The following is a 26,242-nucleotide window of genomic DNA, read 5'->3' as shown; positions in this document are numbered from 1 at the left end:
CAATACTCTGATACTTCTCTGGCAGAACCAACTGGGCCTGTCTGAAGGAGACACGGCCCAATATAGAATCTGGTTCCTCGGCTCCAGTTTCTTCCATTCTCTCAGCAGTAGGGATATGGCAGGGTGTTTCATCTTTTTAGCTTGGGCCATATCCCCTTTTGCAACAGCTGACAAAATGGCACCTATACAAGGGTCACCTTGCTGAGCAGTAGCCAATTCTCCTGGACTCAGCTCGGGCAACTGCTTTGTATTCAGAGCAGTCAGGTTTTAGTAAACTTGTGGAATGGCACAACCAGAAGCTCCCAAATGATTCATTGCTCGATCCTGCCCTTACCGTGCCTCTGACTTCCCCATGATGGAAAACTGGCACATTTCTAGGTGCAGGAACGCTCCCCCACTCACCGTTCATTTCCAGTCCTTCATGCGCATATCGGTGTACTCACATCAGTGTTCCAGCTCCCTGGCCAGTACTTCAGGCTGAAGTCATAGGTAGACAACGCTGCCAATCAACGATGGCCTGTTGCACCCAATTTCGCTGAGGTCAGGATATAAGTCAATGGATTGTTGTCTGCCCTCACCTCGAATCTGGCACAATATAGATAATCACTTAACCAGAGGAGATAGCAGAGATATTTAATGAGTACTTTGCTTCAGTATTCACCATGGAAAAGGAACTTGGCGATTGTAGGGATGACTTACAGCGGACTGAAAAACTTGAGCATATAGACATTAAGAAAGAGGATGTGCTGGAAGTTTTGGAAAGCATCAAGTCGGATAAGTCTTCAGGACTGGATGAGATGTACCCCAGGCTACTGTGAGATGCGAGGGAGGAGATTGCTGAGCCTCTGGCAATGATCTTTGCATCATCAAAGATGCAAGATAGAGGTTCAGGAGGATTGGAGGGTTGCAGATGTTGTTCCCTTATTCAAAAAGGGAGTAGGGATAGCCCAGGAAATTATAGACCAGTGAGTCTTACTTCAGTGGTTGGTAAGTTGATGGAAAAGAACCTGAGGGGTAGGATATACGAGCATTTGAAAAGGCATAATATGATTAGGAATAGTCAGCATGGGTTTGTCAAAGGCAGGTCATGCCTTACGAGCCTGATTGAATTTTTTGAGGATGTGACTAAACACATTGATGAAGGTAGAGCAGTGAATGTAGTGTATGTGGATTTCAGCAAGGCATTTGATAGGGTACCCCATGCAAGGCTTATTGAGAAAGTAAGGAGGCATGGGATCCAAGGGGACCTTGCTTTGTGGATCCAGAATTGGCTTGCTCACAGAAGGCAAAGAGTGGTTGTAGATGGGTCACATTCTGCATGGAGGTGGTGTGCCTCACGGATCTGTTCTAGAACCCCCTTCTCTTCATGATTTTTATAAAGGACTTGGTTGAGGAATTGGAGGGATGGGTTCGTAAATTTGCTGATGACACAAAAGTTGGGGGTGTTGTGGATAGTCTGGAGGGGTGTCAGAGGTTACAGCGGGACATTGATAGGATGCAAAACTGGGCTGAGTGAAAAACCAATGAAATTGCATCTGCTGTGGACTTGTTGCTCCAGTGGGAAATTGAAACAGATCCAAGTTGCTTCTCAGGCAGCATCCCTAACTCTAATCCTCACACCTTCGGTAGCCTTGCCTCATGCTCTTCCAGGGTGGAACACTATGAGATCATCCAGATACACCAGCACCTCGGGCAAGTTCATATCCCCAACAGCTTTCTCTATGTCAAGCTGCAAATTAGGCGGGGCTCCTGATACGCCCTGGGGAATCCTTTCAAACAAAGAATCCAGGTGGACGTATGAATGTCGTCTTCTCCTTGTCAGTCTCATTCATGGGTACCTGATAATACCCACTCCTCAGGTCCAGCACAATGAATCACTTTGCTCCACTCAGGCAGGCCAGTGTGTCCTTGATTCTCAAAGCAGTATACTGCTTAGGGACTGTGCATCAGTTCAGAGTCTGATGGTCAGCACACATTTGTACCTTACCATTTTCTCCTCACCACCACTATGGGGGACACATAGTGACTCCTGGACTCACTGATAATCCTAGCTTCCTGCAGCTTCCACAGGTGCTGCCAAATGTTCTCCACCTCGGTGGGTGCCAGTTGCCAAGACCTTTCTCTGAAAGGGGTGTCCTATGTCAATCAGATGGTATGGCAAATATTCTTGGAACAACGCACATCAAACTCGTCAGTAGAAAAGACGTCTTTGAACTTCAACGACTTCTTTCTCAATCTCCTCTGCAACCTCCAGGTACTGGGGAGTCACCAAAGTTGAATGACTTAGCTGTCAATTTTCCCTTCCCAGGAGGTGGTTTCTTTCCTGCTTGTTTCACAGGAAAACTAGACATTGTAGTCACCGGAAAAAGGTGTGCTATCGGCATTCTCCGCCTAAGGGTGACCTCCCTCTTCGAGGTGTTCCTGGCAATCACTGTCATTCTGTTTACCTGTACAACTGATGGCTTCTTCAGTCCGGGCCTCACCAGCCCAGCAGGTAAGGATGACTCCTCTTCGTGGTCTTCTGGAGCATCCACCAAGTGGGCTTCAGCATCAGGCTTTCTGAGAAATTTTGGGGTTTCCCATCACTCTAGCTATTTCCCCAGGGTTGTAACATTACGGGTTGGACTGAGTGTATCAAACAGTTTCTCCTTTATGCTCGTCACCATCGTAGGACAGTCATGCACTTCCTCAAACCATCTCTTGAATGGACAAGGTTTTCAGAAAGCTCTCTCCAACTTCCTCCTTGCAGGCTCTCACTAGCCTCCTCACAATAGGAGTATTTGTTCCCACAAGAATTGAAGCTTCACCCTTGCTGACTGGGTTCTGACAAACCAACACTAATGTATCAAGGACCTCAGCTACTCCCATGTCTGCCTCCAAAAACTTGAGTGACAAGTAACCATAATATGGGTAGTCATCAGAACTAAGATCCCAGAGCTTTAGGGAACTGAGTGGCATCAATGGTAAATGCGTCAAAAACTGTTTGTAGAAGGATCTGTATGGCAGAGTAACCTAAACACTAGTGTCAAGTCTGCTGAAGGTTCTCGGCCTGAAACATCAACTGTACTTTTTTCCAGAAATGCTGCCTGGCCTGCTGAGTTCCTCAGCATGTAGTGTGTGTTGCTTGGATTTCCAGCATCTGCAGATTTTCTCTAACCTGTGTCAAGTATGGGTCTAGCATAAATCCCCACAATCCATAGGGATACACCGGAGTCTGGCCCCACTAAGCCTTCATGAACAGTGTTTTTCACTTCAGTGTTTTTGTTGATACATTGATTGGAACGTATTGTCTCTGAGATGCCAGGCTATTTCCTCACTGGGTCTCTGAAGATTTCCTACTTCTCTTTCTCCTTGAGTAACTGTGGGAATCAATAGACAATAGGTGCAGAAGTAGACCATTGGGCCCTTTGAGCCTGCACTGCCATTCTGAGATCATGGCTGATAATCCATGATCAATACCCGGTTCCTGCCTTGTCCCCATATCTCTTGATTCCCTTATCCGTAAGATACCTATCTAGCTCCTTCTTGAAAGCATCCAGAGAATTTGCCTCCACTGCCTTCCGAGGCAGTGCATTCCAGACCCCCACAACTCTCTGGGAGAAGAAGTTTTTCCTTAATTCTGTCCTAAATGACCTACCCCTTATTCTCAAACCATGCCCTTTGGTACTGGACTCTCCCAGCATCTGGAACATATTTCCTGCCTCTATCTTGTCCAATCCCTTAATAATCTTATATGTTGCAATCAGATCCCCTCTCAATCTCCTTAATTCCATCGTGTACAAGCCCAGTCTCTCTAACCTCTCTGCATAAGACAGTCCGGACATCCCAGGAATTAACCTTGTGAATCTACGCTGCACTTCCTCTATAGCCAGGATGTCCTTCCTTAACCCTGGAGACCAAAACTGTACACAATACTCCAGGTGTGGTCTCACCAGGGCCCTGTACAAATGCAAAAGGATTTCCTTGCTCTTGTACTCAATTCCCCTTGTAACAAAGTTCCATTAGCCTTCTTCACTGCCTGCTGCACTTGCTCATTCACCTTCAGTGACTGATGAACAAGGACTCTGAGATCTCTTTGTATTTCTCCCTTACCCAACTCTACACCATTCAGATAATAATCTGCCTTCCTGTTCTTACTCCTAATGTGGATAACCTCACACATTAAACGTCATCTGCCAAGTATCTGCCCACTCACCCAGCCTATCCAAGTCACCCTGAATTCTCCTAACATCTTCATCACATGTCACACTGCCACCCAGTTTAGTATCATCAGCAAACTTGCTGATGTTATTCTCAATGCCTTCAACTAAATCGTTGATGTAAATCGTAAACAGCTGTGGTCCCAATACCGAGCCCTGTGGCACCCCACTAGTCACCACCTGCCATTCCGAGAAACACCCATTCACCGTTACCCTTTGCTTTCTATCTGCCAACCAGTTTTCTATCCATGTCAATATCTTCCCTCCAATGCCATGAGCTCTGATTTTACCCACCAATGTCCTATGTGGGACCTTATCAAATGCCTTCTGAAAATCGAGGTACACTACATTCACTGGATCTCACTTGTCTAACTTCCTGGTTACATCCTCAAAAAACTCCAATAGATTAGTCAAGCATGATTTGCCCTTGGTAAATCCATGCTGGCTCGGCCCAATCCTATCACTGCTATCTAGATATGGCATTATTCCATCTTTAATAATGGACTCTAGCATCTTCCCCACTACTGATGTTAGGCTGACCGGACGATAGTTCTCTGTTTCCTCCCTCCCTCCTTTCTTAAAAAGTGGGATTACATTAGCCATTCTCCAATCCTCAGGAACTGATCCTGAATCTAAGGAACATTGGAAAATGATTACCAATGCATCTGCAATTTCTAGAGCCACCTCCTTTAGTACCCTAGGATGCAGACCATCTGGACCTGGGGATTTGTCAGCCTTCAGTCCCATCAGTCTACTGATCACCGTTTCCTTCCTAATGTCAATCTGTTTCATTTCCTCTGTTACCCTATGTCCTTGGCCCATCCATACATCTGGGAGATTGCTTGTGTCTTCCTCAGTGAAGACAGATCTAAAGTACTTATTAAATTCTTCTGCCATTTCTCTGTTTCCCGTAACAATTTCACCCAATTCATTCTTCAAGGGCCCAACATTGTTCTTAACTATCTTCTTTCTCTTCACATACCTAAAAAAGTTTTTGCTATCTTCCTTTATATTCCTGGCTAGCTTGAGTTCGTACCTCATTTTTTCTCCCCGTATTGCCTTTTTAGTTAAGTTCTGTTGTTCCTTAAAAATTTCCCAATCATCTGTCCTCCCACTCACCTTAGCTCTGTCATACTTCCTTTTTTTTAATGCTATGCAATCTCTGACTTCCTTTGTCAACCACTGTGGCCCCTTTCCCCCCTTTGAATCCTTCCTTCTCTGGGGGATGAACTGATTTTGCACCTTGTGCATTATTCCCAAGAATACCTGCCATTGCTGTTCCGCTGTCTTTTCTGCTAGGCTATCTATCTAGTTAACTTTGGCTAGCTCCTCCTCCCTCATGGCTCCATCGTCTCCTTTGTTCAACTGCAACACTGACACCTCCGATCTGCCCTTATCCTTCTCAAATTGCAGATAAAAACTTAGCATATTATGGTCACTACCTCCTAATGGCTCCTTTACTTCAAGATCGCTTATCAAATCCTGTTCATTACACAAGACTAAATCCAGAATAGCCTTTTTTTTAAAAAACTTTTTTTATTGAGTTTTCAAATGATTACAGGAAGAAAAAAATATATACCCTTCCCCCCTCCCCTTAGCCCCTCCCCCCTAACATCCCTATAGAAGAAAAGAAAAAGAAAAAGAAAGAAAGAGAGTGCCTGGATATTGGAAGATCCCCACATGCTCCACGGAGTTTGTAATAACTTCAGTATATATATTTATTTCTTTTCCCAAATAACCAATTATTTTATATTCGGAGCACCTATATATTTAATCCTGTCTTTTGTAAATAAGGGCGCCAAATTTTCAAAAATGTTTCATATTTATCTCTTAAATTATAAGTAATTTTTTCAAGTGGAATACAGCTGGAAATTTCATTCTTCCAACGATCTATACTTAAGTATGAATCCGATTTCCAAGTAACTGCAATAGCCTTTTTGGCTACTGCCAGTGCAATTTTTATGAATTCTTTCTGATACTTATTCAATTTGGGTTTTGATTTTATCCCTTCAATATCGTCTAATAAAAATAATATTGGATTATGTGGAAGTTGTGTTCCAATAATTTGTTCCAATAAAACTGTTGTTTGATACTTTATATTTATTCTTTAATTGATCAAATGACATTAATATACCTCCTTCAAAACAATCTCCTATATATCTAATCCCTTTTTGAAACCAATTATATAAAAGTTGATTATCCATTGTAAAAGGAGTAAGTCTATTTTGAATTAAAAGTCTCTTTGCTAACAAAGATTTCTTTGTCTCATCATCAACATTTATCTTATTCCATAAGTCAATCAAATGTTTTAATATAGGAGTTTCTTTCTTTTCCCGTATCCATTTAGATTCCCATTTATATATAAATCTTCTGGTCTATTTTCTCCTATTTTATCTAGTTCTATTCTAATCCATACCGGTCTATCTTTCTCAAAAAAAGATGCAATAAATCTCAGTTGATTTGCTTTATAATAATTCTTAAAATTTGGAAGTTGTAACCCTCCTAGATCAAATTTCCATGTCAATTTTTCCAAAGATATTCTTGACATTTTACCTTTCCAAAGAAACTTCCTCACATATTTATTTAACTCTTGAAAAAACTTCTGGGGTAGTTGTATTGGTAGAGATTGGAATAAGTATTGTAGTCTAGGGAATATATTCATTTTTACGGTATTTTCTCTACCTACTAATGTTATTGGTAATATCATCCATTTATCAAGATCTTCTTGAATTTTTTTCAATAATGGTAAGTAATTTAATTTATATAAGTTCTTTATATCATTATCAATTTATACCTAAATATTTTGTACCGTTTGTTGGCCATCTAAATTGAGTTCTTAATTGACATTGACTATAATCTCCTTTAGTAAGAGGTAAAATTTCACTTTTATCCCAATTTATTTTGTAACCTGATATTTTCCCATATTCTTCTAATCTAGAGGATAATTTACGCAACGAGTGCAATGGGTTTGTTAAATAAAGCAGAACATCATCAGCAAATAAGTTAATCTTGTATTCTTCCTGGTTAACTCTGAAACCCTTAATATCTGGGTCCATTCTAATTAATTCAGCTAATGGTTCTATCACCAACACAAATAAAGCAGGTGATAATGGACAATCTTGCCTAGTTGACCTTGTTAACTGAAATGGTGTTGAAATTTGACCATTTGTCACTACTTTAGCTTTGGGATTAGTATTTAAGGTTTTAATCCATTTTAAGGAAAACATGAGGGGGTATTTCTTTACTCAGAGAGTGATAGCTGTGTGGAATGAGTTTCCTGTAGAAGTAGTAAAGGCCAGTTCAGTTGTGTCATTTAAGGTAAAATTGGATAGGTATATGGACAGGAAAGGAGTGGAGGGTTATGGGCTGAGTGCGGGTAGGTGGGACTAGGTGAAATTAAGAGTTCGGCACGGACTAGGAGGGCCGAGATGGCCTGTTTCCGTGCTGTGATTGTTATAATGTTTTATATATATGGTTATAAAAGATACTCCTAATCCATATTTTTCCAATACCTTAAATAAAAAAATCCCATTCCAATCTATCAAATGCTTTTTCTGCCTCTAAAGCAACTGCCACACTCATTTCCTCCCTCTTTTGAGCCAAATGAATTATACTAAATAACCGAGTTACAACATCTGCCGATTGTCTATTTTTAATAAATCCTGTTTGATCCGTATGTATTAAATTTGTTAAGTATTTAGATAATCTGTTAGATAAGATTTTTGCTATTATTTTATAATCAGTGTTTAACAAAGAAATAGGTCTATATGATGTTGGCTTTAAAAGAGCTCTTTTTTTTGGCAATACTATTAAAATAGCTGTCGAAAAAGATTCTGGAAGTTTATGCGTTCTTTCCGCTTGATGTATTAACTCCATAAAAGGAGGAATTAATAAATCTTTAAACTTTTTATAAAATTCAGTTGGAAAACCATCTTCTGGAGATTTATTACTTTGAAATGATCCTAGAACCTCTTCGACCTCTTTTAATGTAAAAGGCATATCTAATCCCTTCTGTTCTTCCGTATTCAATTTTGGAAGAGTTATTTGTGATAAAAACCTTTCTATCTTGACATTATAATTTTGTGATTCTGACTTATACAATTCAGAATAAAAATTCTTGAAAGTTTCATTAATTTCTAAAGGTTTATAAGTAATTTTATTTGCCCTTGTTCGAATTGCATTTATTGTTTTAGAAGTCTGGTCTGTTTTTAACTGCCATGCAAGGACCTTATGTGATCTTTCACCTAGTTCATAATATCTCTGTTTAGTTCTCATAATTACTTTTTCTGTTCAATATGTCTGAAGTGTATTATATTGTAACTTCTTGTTAAGTTGTCTTCGTTTTTCTTCTGTCATATATCTTTGAAATTCTCTTTCTAATTTTGTAATCTCTTTTTCCAATTGATCTATTTCTATCATATATTCCTTCTTAATTTTAGAAGTATAACTTATCTGACCTCTCAAATATGCCTTCATTGCTTCCCACAATATAAATTTATCATCAACTGAATGTGAATTTGTATCTAAAAAGAACTGAATCAGCTTCATCATAAAATCACAAAAATCTTGATGTTTTAGTAATATTGAATTAAATCTCCATCTATAAATTGATTCCTCTTTATCTATCATTATCATTGTCATTATCAAAGGAGAATGATCTGACAATATTCTCGCTTTATTTTCCATATTTTTCACTCTGTTTTGAATATTCGTTGATAATAGGAAAAATCTATCCTTGAATATGTTTTATGTCTATTTGAATAAAATGATCTCTTTCTTTTTGGTTAATTCTTCTCCATATATCAATCAAATTTAAATCTTTCATCAATGATAGAGTTAATTTTGCTACTTTTGATTTTGTGACAACCTTTGTTAATCTATCTAAAACTGGATCTAGACAAAAGTTAAAATCTCCACCTATTAATATTTTGTCATGTGCGTTAGCCAAAATCAAAAAGACCTCTTGTATAAATTTTACATCATTTTCATTTGGTGCATAAATATTCATAAGCGTCCATAGTTCTGAAAAAATTTGACAATGTATAATTACATATCTCCCCGCTGAATCAATTAATACGTTTTGTATTTTAATTGGTAAATTTTTATTAACCAAAATTGCAACTCCTCTCGCCTTTGAGTTAAATGAAGCTGCAATAACATTTCCAACCCAGTCTCTTTTTAATTTCTGATGTTCTATCTCTATTAAGTGTGCTTCTTGTAAAAAAGCTATATCTATTTTTATTTTTTTAATGTATGTTAAAATTCTTTTTCTTTTCACTGATCCATTAAGCCCATTAACATTAAAAAAAATTCAGTAAATTAGTCATTATTTTTAATTGTGTTACTCCAATCTATAATACTTAATCTTTCAACTTTTGTGGTATCTTAGGGAATCTTTTTAAAATTCTTCATGTTGCTATGTATGTCCCCACCGATCATCCAGGCAGAAAGATAGAAGAAAAATAGATTATAAAGAAAAAAACAAAATACCCCCCTAATAATGTTGTGAAAAAAAAAGAACACAACATTACCCCCCTCTGTTGTACGGGTCATGGCAATCGCCATGATTACACACGTGAATCCCGCAGTAATCGATCCAAAGCTCCCCAGCCCCTCCGCAACATAAAAAAGTATATAACAATCACAGCACGGAAACAGGCCATCTCGGCCCTCCTAGTCCATGCCGAACTCTTAATCTCACCTAGTCCCACCTACCCACACTCAGCCCATAACCCTCCACTCCTTTCCTGTCCATATACCTATCCAATTTTACCTTAAATGACACAACTGAACTGGCCTCTACTACTTCTACAGGAAGCTCATTCCATATATATAAGAAAAAAAAATATTATTCTCAATTAGTATTTCTCAAATTTTGCCTTTCTCCCCTGTATCATCCTTAAATGTCCATCACTTCCATTCACTGTCTCTGTCTTCATCTTTAATCCATTACACTTGGAAATCTCTATGTGTAGTTAGTGAACAATTGGGAGTTTTTGTGCGAACTCCTCCGCTTCTCGATAATCGGTAAAAAATCTTCTTTTTCCATCCTCCAAAAAAATTATCAGTGTTGCTGGGTGACGCATTATAAATTTATAACCCTTTTCCCATAAAGCTTTTTTCACTGGGTTAAATTCCTTCTTTCTCTTCAAAAGGTTATAACTTATATCAGGATAGAAAAGAACTGCTTTCCCTTCTATCATCAATGGCCCGTTTCTCTTTTTGGCACATTGGGCAGCCGCCTTCAGGATCTTTTTTTTATCTTGGTATCTTAAGCATTTTATCAAAATTGATCGTGGATTTTGATCAGCTTGAGGTCTTGACCTTATGGCTCTATGAGCCCTTTCAATTTCAATTAGAGTTTCTCCTTCCATTTCCAAGTTTTCAGGGATCCATTTTTGAAAAAAATTTATTGGATCTTCTCCTTCTATATGTTCTTTGAGTCCAACAATTTTAATATTGTTTCGTCTACTAAAATTTTCAAGCTTATCCATTTTTTCCAACAATTTTTTTCTTTCTGATGTAATATCGTCTTCCATTTTATTCATTCTTTCAACCATGTCTTCCGTTGTAGCTTCCAAATCTATAATTCTCTTTTCCATTTTTTCCTGTCTTTCTGTCATTTTATCAAACATTATCTCCATATTTATCATTTTTTTATTACTTTTAATGTGTTTAATTTTTCTAATTTATGCATTATTTGCATCAAAGTCTTTTCTATATTTCCAGAAAAACTTTTACCTCCATCTTCGTCTGATTTTTCCAGGGAATCTGAATCTACCTCAGATTTACTTTCACTTTCTGTTTCAATCGTAACTGGGATTTGTAGTTCAGGTTGCTCTCGTTTGCGCATGCTCCTTCCTTCACGTTTGCGCAGTTCTCGTTGGTCTTTTTCTTTAGAAATGGTCGATGTTGCCGCAGTTTCCTGTTCTGTATCGCCGGAGGTGAAATGTACCTGAGCCCGTGGTTCTTTGGCAGAAGTGGGCCTTAATTCTGTTCCAACTTGTGTTGTCTTCACGGTAGTAGTTTTCTTCATCTTCTGTTTGTGAGGCATAACTTGAAACAGTCCGGAGTAGTTTATAAGTAACTCTTAGAAAGTATTGACTAACTTTTCTTCACTTAAACATTAATTTACTGATTTTTTACGGGAGAGTTGGGTTCCCGCGTCTCGATCCTACGTCATCACGTGACGTCCCCAATTTCCTCGTCTAAATCATTAATATATATTGTAAACAACTGGAGTCTCAGCACTGAGCCTTGCGGTACCCCACTAGTCACTGCCTGCCATTCTGAAAAGGTCCTGTTTATTCCAACTCTTTGCTTCCTGTCTGCCAACCAATTCTGTATCCACATCCATACCATACCCCCAATACTGTGTGCTTTAAGTTTGCACACTAATCTCCTGTGTGGGAAATTTTGACCTTGTCAAAAGCCTTTTGAAAATCCATATATACCACATCCACTGGTTCTCCCCTATCCACTCTACTGGTTACATCCTCAAAAAATTCTATAAGATTCGCCAGACATGATTTTCCTTTCACAAATCCATGCTGACTTTGTCCGATGATTTCACTGCTTTCCAAATGTACTGTTATCACATCTTTGATAACTGACTCTAGCATTTTCCCTACCACCGATGTCAGGCTAACCGGTCTATAATTCCCCGGTTTCTCTCTCCCTCCTTTTTTACCTAACACCACTTCCCTACTAACATGTATTTCACTCAGTTCCTCCATCTCACTAGACCCTCAGTCCCCTACTATTTCCGGAAGATTATTTACGTCCTCCTTAGTGAAGACAGAACCAAAGTAGTTATTCAGTTGGTCTGCCATGTCCTTATTCCCCATGATCAATTCACCCGTTTCTGACTGTAAGGGACCTACATTTGTCTTAACCAATCTTTTTCTTTTCACATATCTATAAAAGCTTTTACAGTCAGTTTTTATGTTCCCTGCCAGCTTTCTCTCATAATCTTTTTTCCTTTTCCTAATTAAGCCCTTTGTCCTCCTCTGCTGGACTCTGAATTTCTCCCAGTCCTCAGGTGTGCCGCTTTTTCTGGCTAATTTGTATGTTTCTTCTTTGGACTTGATACAATCCCTAATTTCCCTTGTCAGCCACGGGCGCACTACCTTCCCTGGTTTATTCTTTTGCTAAACTGGGATGAACAATTGTTGTAGATCATCCATGTGATCTTTAAATGCTTGCCATTGCATATCCACCGTCAACCCTTTAAGTATCATTTGCCAGTCTATCTTAGCTAATTCACGTCTCATACCTTCAAAGTTACCCTTCTTTAAGTTCAGAACCTTTGTTTCTGAATTAACTATGTCACTCTCCATTTTAATGAAGAATTCCACCATATTATGGTCACTCTTACCCAAGGGGCTTTGCATAACAAGATTGCTAACTAACCCTTCCTCATTGCTCAATAGCCAGTCTAGAATGGCCTGCTCTATAGTTGGTTCCTGGACATGTTGGTTCAGAAAACCATCCCGCATACATTCCAAGAAATCCTCTTGCTCAGCACCCTTACCAATTTGGTTCACCCAATCTATATGTAGATTGAAGTCACCCATTATAACTGCTGTTCCTTTATTGTATGCATTTCTAATTTCCTGTTTAATGCCATCCCCAACCTCACTACTACTGTTAGGTGGCCTGTACACAACTCCCACCAGCGCTTTCTGCCCCTTAGTGTTATACAATTCTACCCATATCGATCCCACATCCTCCAGGCTAATGTCCTTCCTTTCTATTGTGTTAATCTCCTCTCTAACCAGCAATGCTACCCCACCTCCTTTTCTTTCCTATCTATCCCTCCTGAATATTGAATATCCCTGGATGTTGAGCTCCCATCCTTGGTCACCCTGGAGCCATGTCTCTGTGATCCCAACTATATCATATTCATTAATAACTATCTGCACACTCAATTCATCCACCTTGTTACGAATGCTCCTCGCATAGACACACAAAGCCTTCAGGCTTGTTTTTACAACACTCTTAGCCCTTATACAATTATGTTGAAAAGTGGCCCTTTTTGATTTTTGCCCTGGATTTGCCTGCCTGCCACTTTTACTTTTCACCTTACTACTTTTTGTTTCTACCCTCATTTTACACCCCTTTGTCTGTCTGCACTTGTTCCCATCCCCCTGCCACATGAGTTTAAATCCTAATTTAATTAGTTAATGATTAGTTTAAATCATCAATCACCGGGTTCAAACAACAATTAAAATCACTGCCTATGATCAACTTATATTCATTCAAATTTGGTAGCTCAGAAAAAAAGCTTCTTAAAAAAATTGGAATTATCTACCTGGCCACCACTATTGGAGACACATAGGGGCTTCTGGACTCAGTGATGAACCTAGCTTCCTTCAGCTTCCTTAGATGCTGCTGAATGTCCTCCACTTCTACAGGTGTCAGTCGCTGTGACTTTCTCTGAACAGGGTGTTCTCTGTCACTTGGGTGGTGTGATGAGTGCTCTTGGAAGAACCTACATCAAATTTGTCAGTAGAAAAGATCGCTTCTAGCTTCAACATCCTAACAGTCTCCTCTTCCAACCTTCATGTACCAGGAAGTCCCCAAAGTTGAATGACTTGGGAGTCTACTTTTCCTTTTTGGAGAGAGTTTCTCCCCGGCTTGTCTCATAGGGACATTAGACATTGCATTCACTTGCCTGAGGGTGAACTCTCTCTCGAAGGTCTTCCTGACCATCACTGTCATCCTGTTCACCTGTATAACCAAGGGCCTCACTAGTACCCCAGCAAGTATGCATGACTCCACTTTGTGGTCTTCCAGAGCATCCACCAAGAGGGCCTCAGCATCAGGCATTCTGGGAAATTTGGAGTTTCCCATCATTCTTCCCCAGGCTGTATCATGACTTGTTTCGACTGGGTGTACTACACAGTCCCTCGTTTACGCTCACCGTGAGGCCACGCACTTCCTCAAAAGCAACTCGGAAAACAGGGTGAATGGACAGTGTTTTCTCTCTCCAACCTTTTCCTTGAAGGCTCCCACTAGCCTTCTCAAAATAGGAGTATTTGTCCCCACAAGAATTGAAGCTTTGCCCTTCTTGACCGGGTCAGGCCAAACCAATTCCACTATATCAAGGACCTCAGCTTGAGGTCTTCTTGAGATCATCTGCCTCCAAAAACTCCAGCTTCAATGGCAAGTAATATCACTTGGGTAGTCATCCATACTAAGACCCCAGATCTCTAGAGCACTGAGTAGCATAAATGGTAAATGCATCAAATACTGGTTGTAAAATGAATGGTAGAGCAGAGTATCCTGAGAGTGGTTCAAGTATGGCTCTAGCATAAATACCTTTGATCTGTAGCGATACCCTGTAGCTTGGCCCCATTATTCTTCCAGGAATAGGATTTTTTGCTTTGGGGTGTTCCTTCATATATTGCTTGGTACATGTTTGCCCCGAGACATCAAGCCGTTCCCTCATTGAATCCTAGAATCATAGAAATCTGCAGCACATTACAGGCCCTCTGGCCCATGATATTGTGCACCTATGTAACCTACTCTAGAAACTGCCTAGCATTTCCCTACGGCAGAGCCCTCTATTTTTCTAAGCTCCATGTACCTACTTAAGGGTCTCTTAAAAGACCATATTGTATCCGCCTCTTCCACTGTGCTGGCAGTACAATCCATACATCCACCACTCTCTGTGTAAAAATAAAAACTTACCCCGACATCCCCCTTGTACCCGCTTTAACATTACTTCATGGCTCTTGATCTCAATCCCATGGTTGATGAAGGCAATCACATCACACACTTCCTTAACACTGTCAACCTGCCTTTCAGCTTTGAGTGTCCTTTGGACACGGACCCCAAGATCTCACTGATCCTCCACACTGCCAAGAGTCTTACTATTAATATTAAATTCTGACTTCACATTTGACCTACCCAAATGAACCACTTTACACTTATCTGGGTTGAACTCTACTGCTACTTCTCAACCCAGTTCTGCATCCTAACAACGTCCCGCTGTAACCTCTAACAACCCTCCAGACTGTCCTCCACAACAACCCCAACTTTTGTGTCATCAGCAAACTTACTAACCCACCCTTCTACTTCCTCATCCAGGTAATTTATAAAAATCACAAAGAGGAGGGGGTCCCAGAACAGATTCCTCTGGAACACCACTGGTCATTGTCCTCTGTGCAGAATACAAACTATCTACAGCCACCCTTTGCCTTCTGTGGGCAAGCCAATTTTGGATCCCTAAAGCAAGGTCTCCTTGGATCCCATGCCTCTTTACTTTCTGACTGAGCCTTGCATGGGGAACCTTATCAAATACCTTACTGAAATCCATATACACTCCATCCATTGCTCTACCTTCATCAATGTATTTTGTTACATTTTCAAAGATTCAATTAGGTGCAAAAGGCATGACCTGCCCTTGATAGTCAGGGTTGTGCCCTGACTATCCCTAATCAGATTATGTCTCTCCAAATGCTCATAAATCCCACCTCTCAGGATCCTCTCCAATAACTTGCCCATGACTGAAGTAAGGCACATTGGTCTATAATTTCCTGGGTTATCTCTACTCTGTTTCTTGAACAAGGGATCAACATTTGCAACCTTCGAATCCTCTGATACTTCTCCCACCCCAATGGATGGTGCAAAGATTATCGCCAGAGGCTTAGCAATCTCCCTCACTTCCCACAGTAGCCTTGGGTATATCTCGTCCAGTCCTGGTGAATTATTTAACTTAATATGTTTCAACAGGTCCAGCACATCCTCTTTTTTAATGCCCATGCACACAAGCATTTCAGTCCACTGTAAATCATCCCCACAATTGCCAAGGTCCTTTTCACTGGTGAATACTGAATCAAAATATTCATTAAGTACCTCTGGTATTCCCTCTTGCTCCATGCACGTTTCCACTATTGCACCTGATTGGTCCTATTCTCACACGGCTCTCCCTTTTGCTCTCAATATACTTATACGATGTTTTGAGGTTTTCCTTAATCCTGCTTGCCAAGGCCTTCTCATGGCCCCTTCTAGCTCCCCTAATTTTATTCTTGAGCTCCTTCCTGAAACCCTTGTAATTTTCTAGAGCTCTAACTGTATCTAGTTCTTTGAACCTTTCGTAAGCTTTTCTCCTTAACTGGATTTTCTACATTCTTTGTTCATCATGGTTCGTTTTTACCCTACCATCCTTTCCCTGCCTCAATGGAACATGCCTATGCAGAGACCCTCACTGGGTCTCTTTGAAGTTTCCCAACATCTCTCTCCGCTTAGGTACCTGGAGGCTCACTTTCGGAAGGTTTTCCTGGCCTTCGTACACCTGCTTGAAGTGTCCCTCTTCCCCATGGTTATAGCAGACAATACTGGTCGCTCCCCTTCTCACGGGACCCCGTTCACTTGCAGCCCTCTGCTTAGTCCGTCCCCTCAGGGGTTCCAACCCCCTTTTGGTTTTGTCATGTGGGGTGGCCGCACCTGCTGATGACAACCAGGACATTTCAGTTCTAAACTCTGCAACAAACTCCTTTACCACCCCCGGAGGTGGGCTATCAGTGGTCACTTCAGCAACGGGGGCTACTACTGAGGACAGTACCCTGCTGATGTCGTGGTTTTTCTTGCCTCGCAAATGTATCCTACATAGACTACATAGTTTTGGTTACACAGCAAATAATACAACTCTTATACTCCATAATATTTTTATACTCCAATACTGACAGAGGTCACCTGCGCCTCTGTCACATTCTCCTCCTCTCTTACTGCTCTGATCAGCTTGACAAGCGAGGTGGGGGGGGCTCATCTGTGAGACGTTTAGTGATGCCAAGTGATCACATCCTTTGATTGTGCGCCTTTCCACCACTTGGTCCATTCTTAACTGATTCACCTTAGCAGTTTGAATGTTACCCCCCCCCCCCCCTTTGCCACAAGCAATTCAGCTGTCTCTGCAGCCAAAAAAATGTAGGAGGAAGTTTTCTTCCCCTGGTCCTGAAACATGTTCTGAAATCCCATGGGGCTTTCCGTTGCACCAAAACATTTTCTAGCGCTTGCGTGTAGCCTGCGGAAGTAGCCAAAGGGATCTGTGTCCTTATGGATCTCACTACATCAGCAGCCGGAGGACCACTCAGACTCTCTACCAGTCGCTGATTTTTCACATCATCATCGCCATACCACTCATCCAGCATCTGAGAGGTCTGCTCCACCCAAGACTCATACAGCTGTCCCCCGCTTTACGAATGTTCGCTTTGCGCCACTTCGCTTTTACAAAAGACCTACATTAGTAACTTGTTTTCTCATTGCAAAGAGGATTTTTGCTTTTACAAAAATGTTTCCCATATGTAAAGAGGGTTTCTTCTTTTTGTTAACTAGCAGGAATGCTAATTTACTGATAACGAGAATGGTATTCCTTTGTAAACCAAATGGGGATTAATGTTCTTTCTTCTGAGTCTGTAAGCTTTTGTTGACGGGCTTTTGGGCAGATCGGCACGAGCGGGTCGAGAGAGAGGACGCAATGCTGTAAGCTGGGCGAGGATCGGACCCCAAAGGGGGGTCCGAGGCCGGGAGATTCTCCGAGGAGGGGGGGGAATGAAGCTAGATGTGCTTGGTTGACCACTCGGAGGGTCCTGAGCTGTTTGGAGAGTCCGAGGAGTTCGGAGGGGATCGAATGGTGGCCAGAAGACTTCAGAAATTGAGCTCCAACGGCTGTGCACGAAGTGGTTTGGACTTTGATAAGTTTGGCGCCTTTTCTTTAATTTTCTCTTCATATATACTGTATCGTTATTAATCACTTAGTTATAGTAACCTTTATAAATTGTACTCATTTAATCGCATATGGTGTACTGTCTGTTTTTGGGCGAGGCGGGGACATCACACAGCATCCACACCAGCTGATTACCCAGTTTGGCGGGGCCGAAGGCTGCTCCCCCTAGACGAGAATGAGCTGAGCGAGCCTGAGGCGACCCAGGGGGTTACACATATAAATTAATGGTTCATTGCTTTACGCCATTTTGGCTTAAGAAAGGTTTCATAGGAATGCTGTTCTTTTGTAAAGGGGGGGGGAGACACCTGTACTCCTCTTCTCTATTGGGGGTGGGTGTTATCCATGAGAACATTCTGAGCCTGCGATAACTGGGACTTTCCACCTGGTGGGCACTGCCATTTATTTGCCAGGGAGGTAAGAACCAGTACTGACTCAGAATGTTCACCTCTCATTGGAGGACTCATTAAATGTTCCAAATCAGACCACTCCTTCCCATCACTCCGCAGGAACAAGATCAACTTGTCTGTAAAGTCTCTGCCCTCCCCCCCCCCCCCGGGGAAATTCAGCGTTCAATTTAGTGTGTGACATTGTTTGATGTAGGTGATGTGGAATGTTAGTGTGTGACTATGGTGTTTGATGAAGGTAATATGAAATGCTTGTGTGTGACGGTTTTGTTTGATGAAGATGATGTGGAATGCTAGTGTATGATGGTGTTTGATGAAGGTGTTGTGGAATGCTAGTGTATGACAGTGTTGTTTGACGAAGGTGATGTGGAATGCTAGCGTGTGATGGTGTTGTTTGACGAATGTGAAGTGGAATGCTGGTGTGTGACGGTTTTAACGAAGGTGAAGTGGAATGCTATTGTGTGATGTTGTTTAATAACAGTGATGAGTGCTGGTGTGCGACAGAGGTGATGCTGAGCTTTGTGCTCAACTTTCATAAATGTCAACAATAAGATTCAATACTTGACTGCAAATTTTGAGCTATTATTTATGTGAAGTACATTATTTGTTGTATCAAGTCCTACTATAATGCAAATTATTATCTTAAAATCAAAAATTGGAAGTTTTTTTGCAGAATAATTTTGTTTGCATTTTGTGTTTCAGGCTTCTTGTCTGTGTGGGAGTGCACCATGTCTGCTTTCAGGATGCTGTCCTTCTACCAAGAACTCTGTGGTGACCCGCCTCATCTATGCATTTTTCTTGCTCCTTGGAACAATTGTCTCTGTTATTATGATAGTGCCTGGGATGGAAACCCATCTGAAAAAGGTACATTTATGTAAAAGTTTAACATTCATACTTGTCCATCTCATCATATTTCGTGTGACTGTGCTAAAATATACTTTGATGAAAGCCGGGAATCTATAAGTGTTACGGACTCAGCAACAATAAATATATGAGTGAGGCAGGGTTTTGATAACAAACAAAACGTTTATTAAACACTAAAAAACAAACCCCCCAAAAGTAAACAAACCACTAACGTAACCGTAAATCAGCTGCTGTGCGGCAGCTTAAACAGTTCTTAAGGCAATGAAACTTAACCAGTTCTTAAAGCGATGTTGCAGAAACGGTTCTTCAAAGTAGTATTGCAAAAGTTCAAAATGCTTACAGTCCATTTAAGGGAGACTTTTTAAGACGATTTAAATTCTCTTTCACGTCGTGTCGCCGTGGTTCCAAATCGAACTTTTCCCACGAAGAATATACGAAGATGGAAAATGAAACAGCTTAAAGGCACTGACCTTTCCTTTACAAAACTGTTCCCAATCCTTCCTGCTATTCACAGGGATTAACACGGGGGCAGCCAAAGAATTCCTTCCGAATGAGGATCAAACAAGGTTGAACCTGTTTCACCGTCAAAATCGACTTTCCTCGATCTTTTAACTCCCGAACTCCGATCTTCACTCTCTACTGATTTTCAACTAGCAGTATTATAAAGAAACTGCTGGCAATGACCTTTTAAACTTTAGGCATTAAATAAAACTCCATCTTTCAACTAAACTGCGTCATAACATTAAATCACGCAGTGGCATGAAGTCGACAAGGCAAATCCAGCCACAAACTGCCCCTCCTCACAGGGAGGGGTCCTCCTTTTATACCGTGTAAAAAAAAACCCTGTCCTGTGACCTCTACTGGCGGGAAAATGACGTCACTCCACCATGACAAGACCATTACCTCAAGTCCACTACAGCTTCAACACCAGTCACGCGACAGGGGTACCTCTGTCACGTGTCACGCGTACGTAACAATAAGTATCTCGTGATTAAAATTATCTTTCTTTTTGTTCTGTACCTAGAACCTTGATCCCAGATTTTCAAGTCATTTACTTTAGTTCCTATTTATTGATTTAATCTTTTTTAAATTTCATGCCATTTAGAAAAAATGTTTATTAGTGGCAACTGAGCAATATTGAATTTCATACCATGTTGAATTTCATGCCATAGTATCAATCTGTGCATCTACCATGAGGCATCACTATAAAGGCTTAGCACTTCAAGCGCTGTCCATTATTTTCCCTATCTCTAAACAAATGCTAGTTGTAATGTAGCACTTGCATTTTGAATTGGTCTCCCACAGATTAAGATGCATTGCATGGTCCTGGATGCACAATTTGGGCTGACACTTGAGCAAACCTGTATATCAGCAATATCTGCATGAAATTTAGATTTTGGCCAGGTGCACAAGGAGAATATTCTCAAGAACACAGAACAATTCAGAACAGGTCCTTTGGCCCAACCTGTCCAGCCAAACTCTCAGCTTACTCAAAGATTAATCTAATCCTTTCTTCCCACATAGCCTTCATTTCCCTTTCATCCATGTGCCCATCTAAGAGTCTCATAAATGTCCCTAATTTATTTGCCTATACCACCACCCTTGACAGTTAGTTCCACCACTCTCTGTATTTTAAAAGGAAAAGGTGAAGGATGTCATTTATAACATAAACCAACCCTGCTACCAACCCATACTGAAATATGCTGTTTATATGAACTGTCTGTATGAGTTTAGAACTGTTTCCTTCACTAAACTCCATCCATTAGTTAACGCAGAACATTGGATACCTTCAAAATGTCAAAAGTGGTTCATGAAGGCACGTTTGTTCATTCATGCTACTAAACTAGTTGAAATGAGATAGATCATGAACAGCCTCACTACCTAGGGCAACTCAGAAGTGGTTTAGTTACAGTGGCAGCCATTCAACTTCAGTCTTCACCTCTGGTTCTGTGTGTGCGTAGTTTGTATGTTCTTTGTGTGGGTTTCCTCCCACACCACTATAAATTGCCCCTAAAGGCAGGCTGTGGGGAATGTTCTAATGCCTAAGTACACAGTTCCCCATGTTTTTTTGGGGCATATACTGCCCTAAATTTCATAGACTAAATTAATTTCCTTTTGAAAACAAAAGGAAACATCATTCACAGTTCCAAGCACCGTCTTGTTTTTAGTTTTAGAAGAGTGAGGTAAGCTTGTTTTGTTCATGGGGATGTTTTGCAACATTAATTAATGTAAGTTAATACTAACATGTAGGACTGGTAGCCTAATGTTCCTGGGTTCTGTCGTTTTAGACATGATAGAATGGCGGGATTAAAAGGGGAGGGGTGGCATTGCTAGATAGTGAAAATTTCACTGCAGTGCTCAGTCAGGGCAGACTGGAGAGCTCATCTAGTGAGGCTTTATGTATAGAACTGAAGAATAAGAAAGTTATAACTACATTAGTGGGATTATATTTTAGACCACTTGACTGTCCACAGAATTTAGAGTGAATTTGTAAAGAGATCGCGGGCAGTCGCAAGAAACAAGGTTGTGATAGGTGATTTCACCTTTCCACATATTGACTGGGTCCCCTCCCCCCACTGCCCATACAGTGAAAGGGCTGGGTGGGAAAGGGTTCATCAAATGCGTTCAGTGAAGTTTCCTTAATCAGTATATAGACGTCTCAACTAGAGAGGATGTCATACTATATGTCACTCCACTCTTTAAGAAGGGAGGAAGGCAAAAGTAAGGAAATTATAGGCCAGTTAGCCTGACCTCAGTGGTTGGGAAAGTGTTACAGTCTATTATTAAGGATGAGGTTTCGGGGTACTTGGAGACTAATGATAAAATAAACCAAAGTCGGCATAGTTTCTGTAAAGGGAAATCTTGCCTGACAAATCTGTTTGAGTTCTTTGAGGAAGTAACTAGTAGGGTGGACAAAGGAGAGGTAGTGGATGTCATTTACTTAGATTTTCAAAAGGTTTTTGATAAGATGCCACACGTGAGGCTGCTTAACAAGATAAAATCCTTTGGCGTTACAAGAAAGATACTGGCATGGATAGAGGAATCGCTGGCAGGCAGGAGGCAGTGAGCGGAAATAAAAGGGGTATTTTCTTGTTGGCTGCCAGTGACTAGTGGTGTTCCTCGGGTCAGTATTGGGACCGCTACTTTTCACATTGTCAGTGATTTGTATAACGGAGTTGATAGCTTTGTGGTAAAGTTTGCAGATTATGCAAAGATAGGTGGAGGGGTAGGTGGTGCTGAGGAAGCAATGTGATTGCAGCAGGACTGAGATGAATTGGAAGAATGGGCAAAAAAAATGGCAGATGGAATAAAGTGTTGGGAAATGTATGATAATGCATTTTGGTAAAAGGAACAATAGTGCAGACTATTATCTAAATGGCAAGAAAATTCAAATATCAGAGGTGCAGAGAGACTTGGGAGTCCTAGTGTAAGACTCCCAGTAGGTTAATTTACAGGTTGAGTCTGTGGTAAAGAAGGCAAATGCGATGTTGGCATTTATTTAATAGAACATAGAATAGTACAGCACATTACAGGCCCTTAGGCCCACAATGTTGTGCCGACCCTTAAACCCTGCCTCCCATATAACCCCCCACCTTATATTCCTCCATATACCTGTCTAGTAGTCTCTTAAACTTCACTAGTGTATCTGCCTCCACCACTGACTCAGGCAGTGCATTCCACGCACCAACCACTCTCTGAGTGAAAAACCTTCCTCTAATATCCCCTTTGAACTTCCCTTCCCTTACCTTACAGCCAATTTCAAGGGGAATAGAATATAAACAGAAGGAAATGACACTGAGGCTTTATAAGACACTACTCAGGCTGTCAACAGTTTTGGGCCCCATATCTCAGAAAGGATGTGTTGTCGTTGGAGAGAGTCCAGAGGAAGTTCACGAGGATGATTCTGGGATTGAAGGGGTTAACATATGAGGAGCGTTCAGCAGCTTTGGCCTGTACTTACCAAAATGTAGAAGAATGTGGGCGTATCTCATTGAAACCTATTGAATGCTGAAAGGAATGTGGAGAGGATGTTTCCTATGGTGGGGTATCCAGAGTTAGAGGGCATAGCCTCAAAATTGAGGAGTGACCTTTTGGAACAGAGGTAAGGAGGAGTTTTTTAAGCCAGAAAAATAGTGAATCTGTTGAATGCTCTGCCACACACTGTGGTGGAGGCCAATTCTGTGAGCATATTTAAAGTGGAAATTGATAGTTTCCTGATTGGTCAGGGCATCAAGGGATATGGTGAGAAGGCAGGTGTATTGAGTTGTGTGGGATCCGGGATCAGTCATGATGGTATGGCAAAGCAGACTTGATGGGCTGAATAGCCAATTCTGCACCAATGTCTTATGGTCTTATGGTTTTATGGGTGGGATGCAGGAGGAGTAGAAGATAGTTAATGTTGCTCTGTTGTTTAAGAAAGGCTGTAAGAATATGCCAGGAAATTGTAGGCATCAATAGTGGTTCGGTAATTGGAAAGTAATCCAATGGCCTGACTGGATATACAAGTATTTGGATGGATAGGGACTGATTAGGGATAGTCAACATGGCTTTGTGTGTGGTAAGTCATGTCTAATCCAGCAGGTTTTTCAAGGAAAATATCAGGAAATTTGATGAAAGCAAGGCAGTGGATGTTGTCTACATTGACTTCAGCTCCATGTAGAGTTTGTATGTTCCTGTCAGAATAAAAGGCAAGGATAACAGGTTTAAGGAACCTTGGCTTTCTAGAGATATTGAGCCCCTAATTAAGAAAAATGAGGTGCAGAGCAGGTATAAGCAGGCAGGAGAAATGAGGTACTTGAGTGTAAGAGAACACTTAAGGAAATGAAGAGCGCTAAAAGGACACATGAGGTTGCTATAGCAATATTTGTCAAGAAGGTTCTGATGCTTGGTATTCAAGATGAGGTAGTACATTGGATTAGTAATAGGCTTCATGGAAGAAGCCAGAGAGTGCTTGTGTTGTATCTCTGACTAAAGGCCTGTGACTAGTGGTGTGCTGCAGGGGTTGGTGCTGGGTCTGTTTGTCGTCTATATCAAAGATCTGAATGGTAATGTAAACTAGATTGGCAAATTTGCAGATGACACCAAAACTGGGGATGTAGTGGATAGCAAGGAAGACTATGAAAGCTTGCAGTGGGTTCTGGACCATTTGGAAAAATGGGCTGACAAATGGCAGATGGAATTAAGTGCAGGCAAGTGTGAGGTGAGGTGTTTCACTTTAGGAGGACCAACCAAGGTAGTTCTCACACAGTGAGAGGTAGGGCTGTGAGGATTGCGGAAGAACAGGGAATCTGGGAATACAAATCCATAATTCCTTGAAAATGGCGTCACTGGTAGGTAGGGTTATAAAGAAAGCTTTTGGCATATTGGCAATGTATTGGTGGCGCGTGGCCAAGTGATTAAGGTGTTGGACTAGCGATCTGAAGGTTGTGACTTTGAGCCCCAGCCGAGGCAGCGTGTTGTGTCCTTGAGCAAGGCAATTAACCACACATTTCTCTAGACAACCCAGCTGAAAATGGGTACCAGCAAAAATGCTGGGGGATAACCTCGCGATAGACTGGTGTCCCATCCAGTGGGGGTGGGGGGGGGAGTGAAGTCTCGTATTCTCAGTCACTTCACGCCACGGAAACTGGCATAAGCACCAGCCCAATGAGCCTATAAGGCTTGGGACAAACTTTAACTTTAACAATGTATTGAGTACGGGAGTTGAAATGTTTTGTTGAATATAAGATGTTAGTGAGGCCTATTTTGGAATATTGTCCCAATTTTGGTCATCTACCTACAAGAAAAATCAAAATAAGGTTGAAATAATGCAAAGAAAATTTACAAGGTTGCTGGGATTGAAGGGTCTGAGTTATAAGGAAAGATTGAATAGGTTAGAACTTTAGAACATAAGAAATAGGAGCAGGAGTAGGCCATCTGGCCCATCGAGCCTGCTCCGCCATTCAATAAGATCATGGCTGATCTATCCGTAAACTCAGCTCCATCTACCTGCCTTTTCTCCATAACCCTTAATTCCCTTACTATGTAAAAACCTGTCCAACTGTTTCTTAAATATATTTAGTGAAGGAACCTGAACTGCTTCCCTGGGCAGAGAATTCCACAAATTCACCATGCTCTGGGAAATACAGTTTCTCCTCATCTCCATCCTAAATCCTCTCCCCTGAATCTTGAGGCAATGTCCCCTAGTTCTAGTCTCACCTACAATGGAAACAATTTTCCTACTTCTATCTTATCTGTTCCTTTCAAAATTTTGTATGTTTCTATAATATCCTCTCTCATTCTTCTGAACTCCAGAGAGTATAGTCCCAGGTGACTCAATCTCTCCTAATAGGTCAACCCTTTCATCCCCGGAGTCAACCTGGTGAACCTCCTCTGCACTGCCGCCAAAGCCAGTATATCCTTCCTAGGGAATAACTTTATTCCCTAGAATGTAGAAGATTGAGGGAATTTTATAGATATGCAAAATTATGAAAGGCATAGATAGGGTAATTGCAAGCAGGCTTTTCCTACTGAGGTTGGTGAGACTACAATTGGGTGTCATGGGTTAAAGGTGAAAGGTGAAATGTTTAAGGGGAACATGAGGGATACATCTTCTCTCAGAGTCTGGTGAAAGTGTGGAATGAGCTGCCAATTCAAGTGGTGGATGCAATTTTAATTTCAACATTTAAGAGAAATTGGGTTAGGTGCATGGAGGGCTCTGGTCTAGGTGTAGATGGATGGGGACTAGGCAGATCAATAGTTCGGTACAGACTAGATGGGCTGAAGTGCCTTTTTCTGTGCTGTTGTGTTCTATGACTCTGTGACTCCAGTGAAATCAGTTTAGTTTAGCTAAATCGTTTGCACAATAATCACCCCCAAGTCTTTTTCTTAATGCTTAGGGGCATCCATTCACACTTAGCAGGTTTATTGTTTACTGAAAGTCTGCACAGTTTTGAGCAAGAGCTGACATAACACAGCTCACTCATTTAATCTGAAAAGATCTACATAAGACGGGGGTCGGCAACCCGCGGCTCCGGAGCCACATGCGGCTCTTTTACCTCTGT

The 26,242-nt window shown here is 41.1% G+C and overlaps 1 protein-coding gene across 1 annotated transcript in view; it reads left to right on the top strand.

The window, feature by feature from the left end:
• The window catches only part of LOC132383609 (serine incorporator 1-like), an 86,913-nt gene that overhangs the window by 5,337 nt on the left and 55,334 nt on the right, over window positions 1-26,242 (top strand). Inside the window, exon 2 of the mRNA XM_059954811.1 lies at window positions 19,038-19,199. Within this exon, the coding sequence (XP_059810794.1) occupies window positions 19,038-19,199 (162 nt within the window). The remainder of the gene's footprint in view (window positions 1-19,037; window positions 19,200-26,242) is intronic.

The sequence above is a fragment of the Hypanus sabinus genome, chromosome 30 (assembly GCF_030144855.1).
Source record: "Hypanus sabinus isolate sHypSab1 chromosome 30, sHypSab1.hap1, whole genome shotgun sequence".
In the NCBI taxonomy this organism is placed as follows: domain Eukaryota; kingdom Metazoa; phylum Chordata; class Chondrichthyes; order Myliobatiformes; family Dasyatidae; genus Hypanus; species Hypanus sabinus.
The sequence above is the reverse complement of the archived record's forward strand: the minus strand, read 5'-3'. Positions and strand labels throughout refer to the sequence as shown.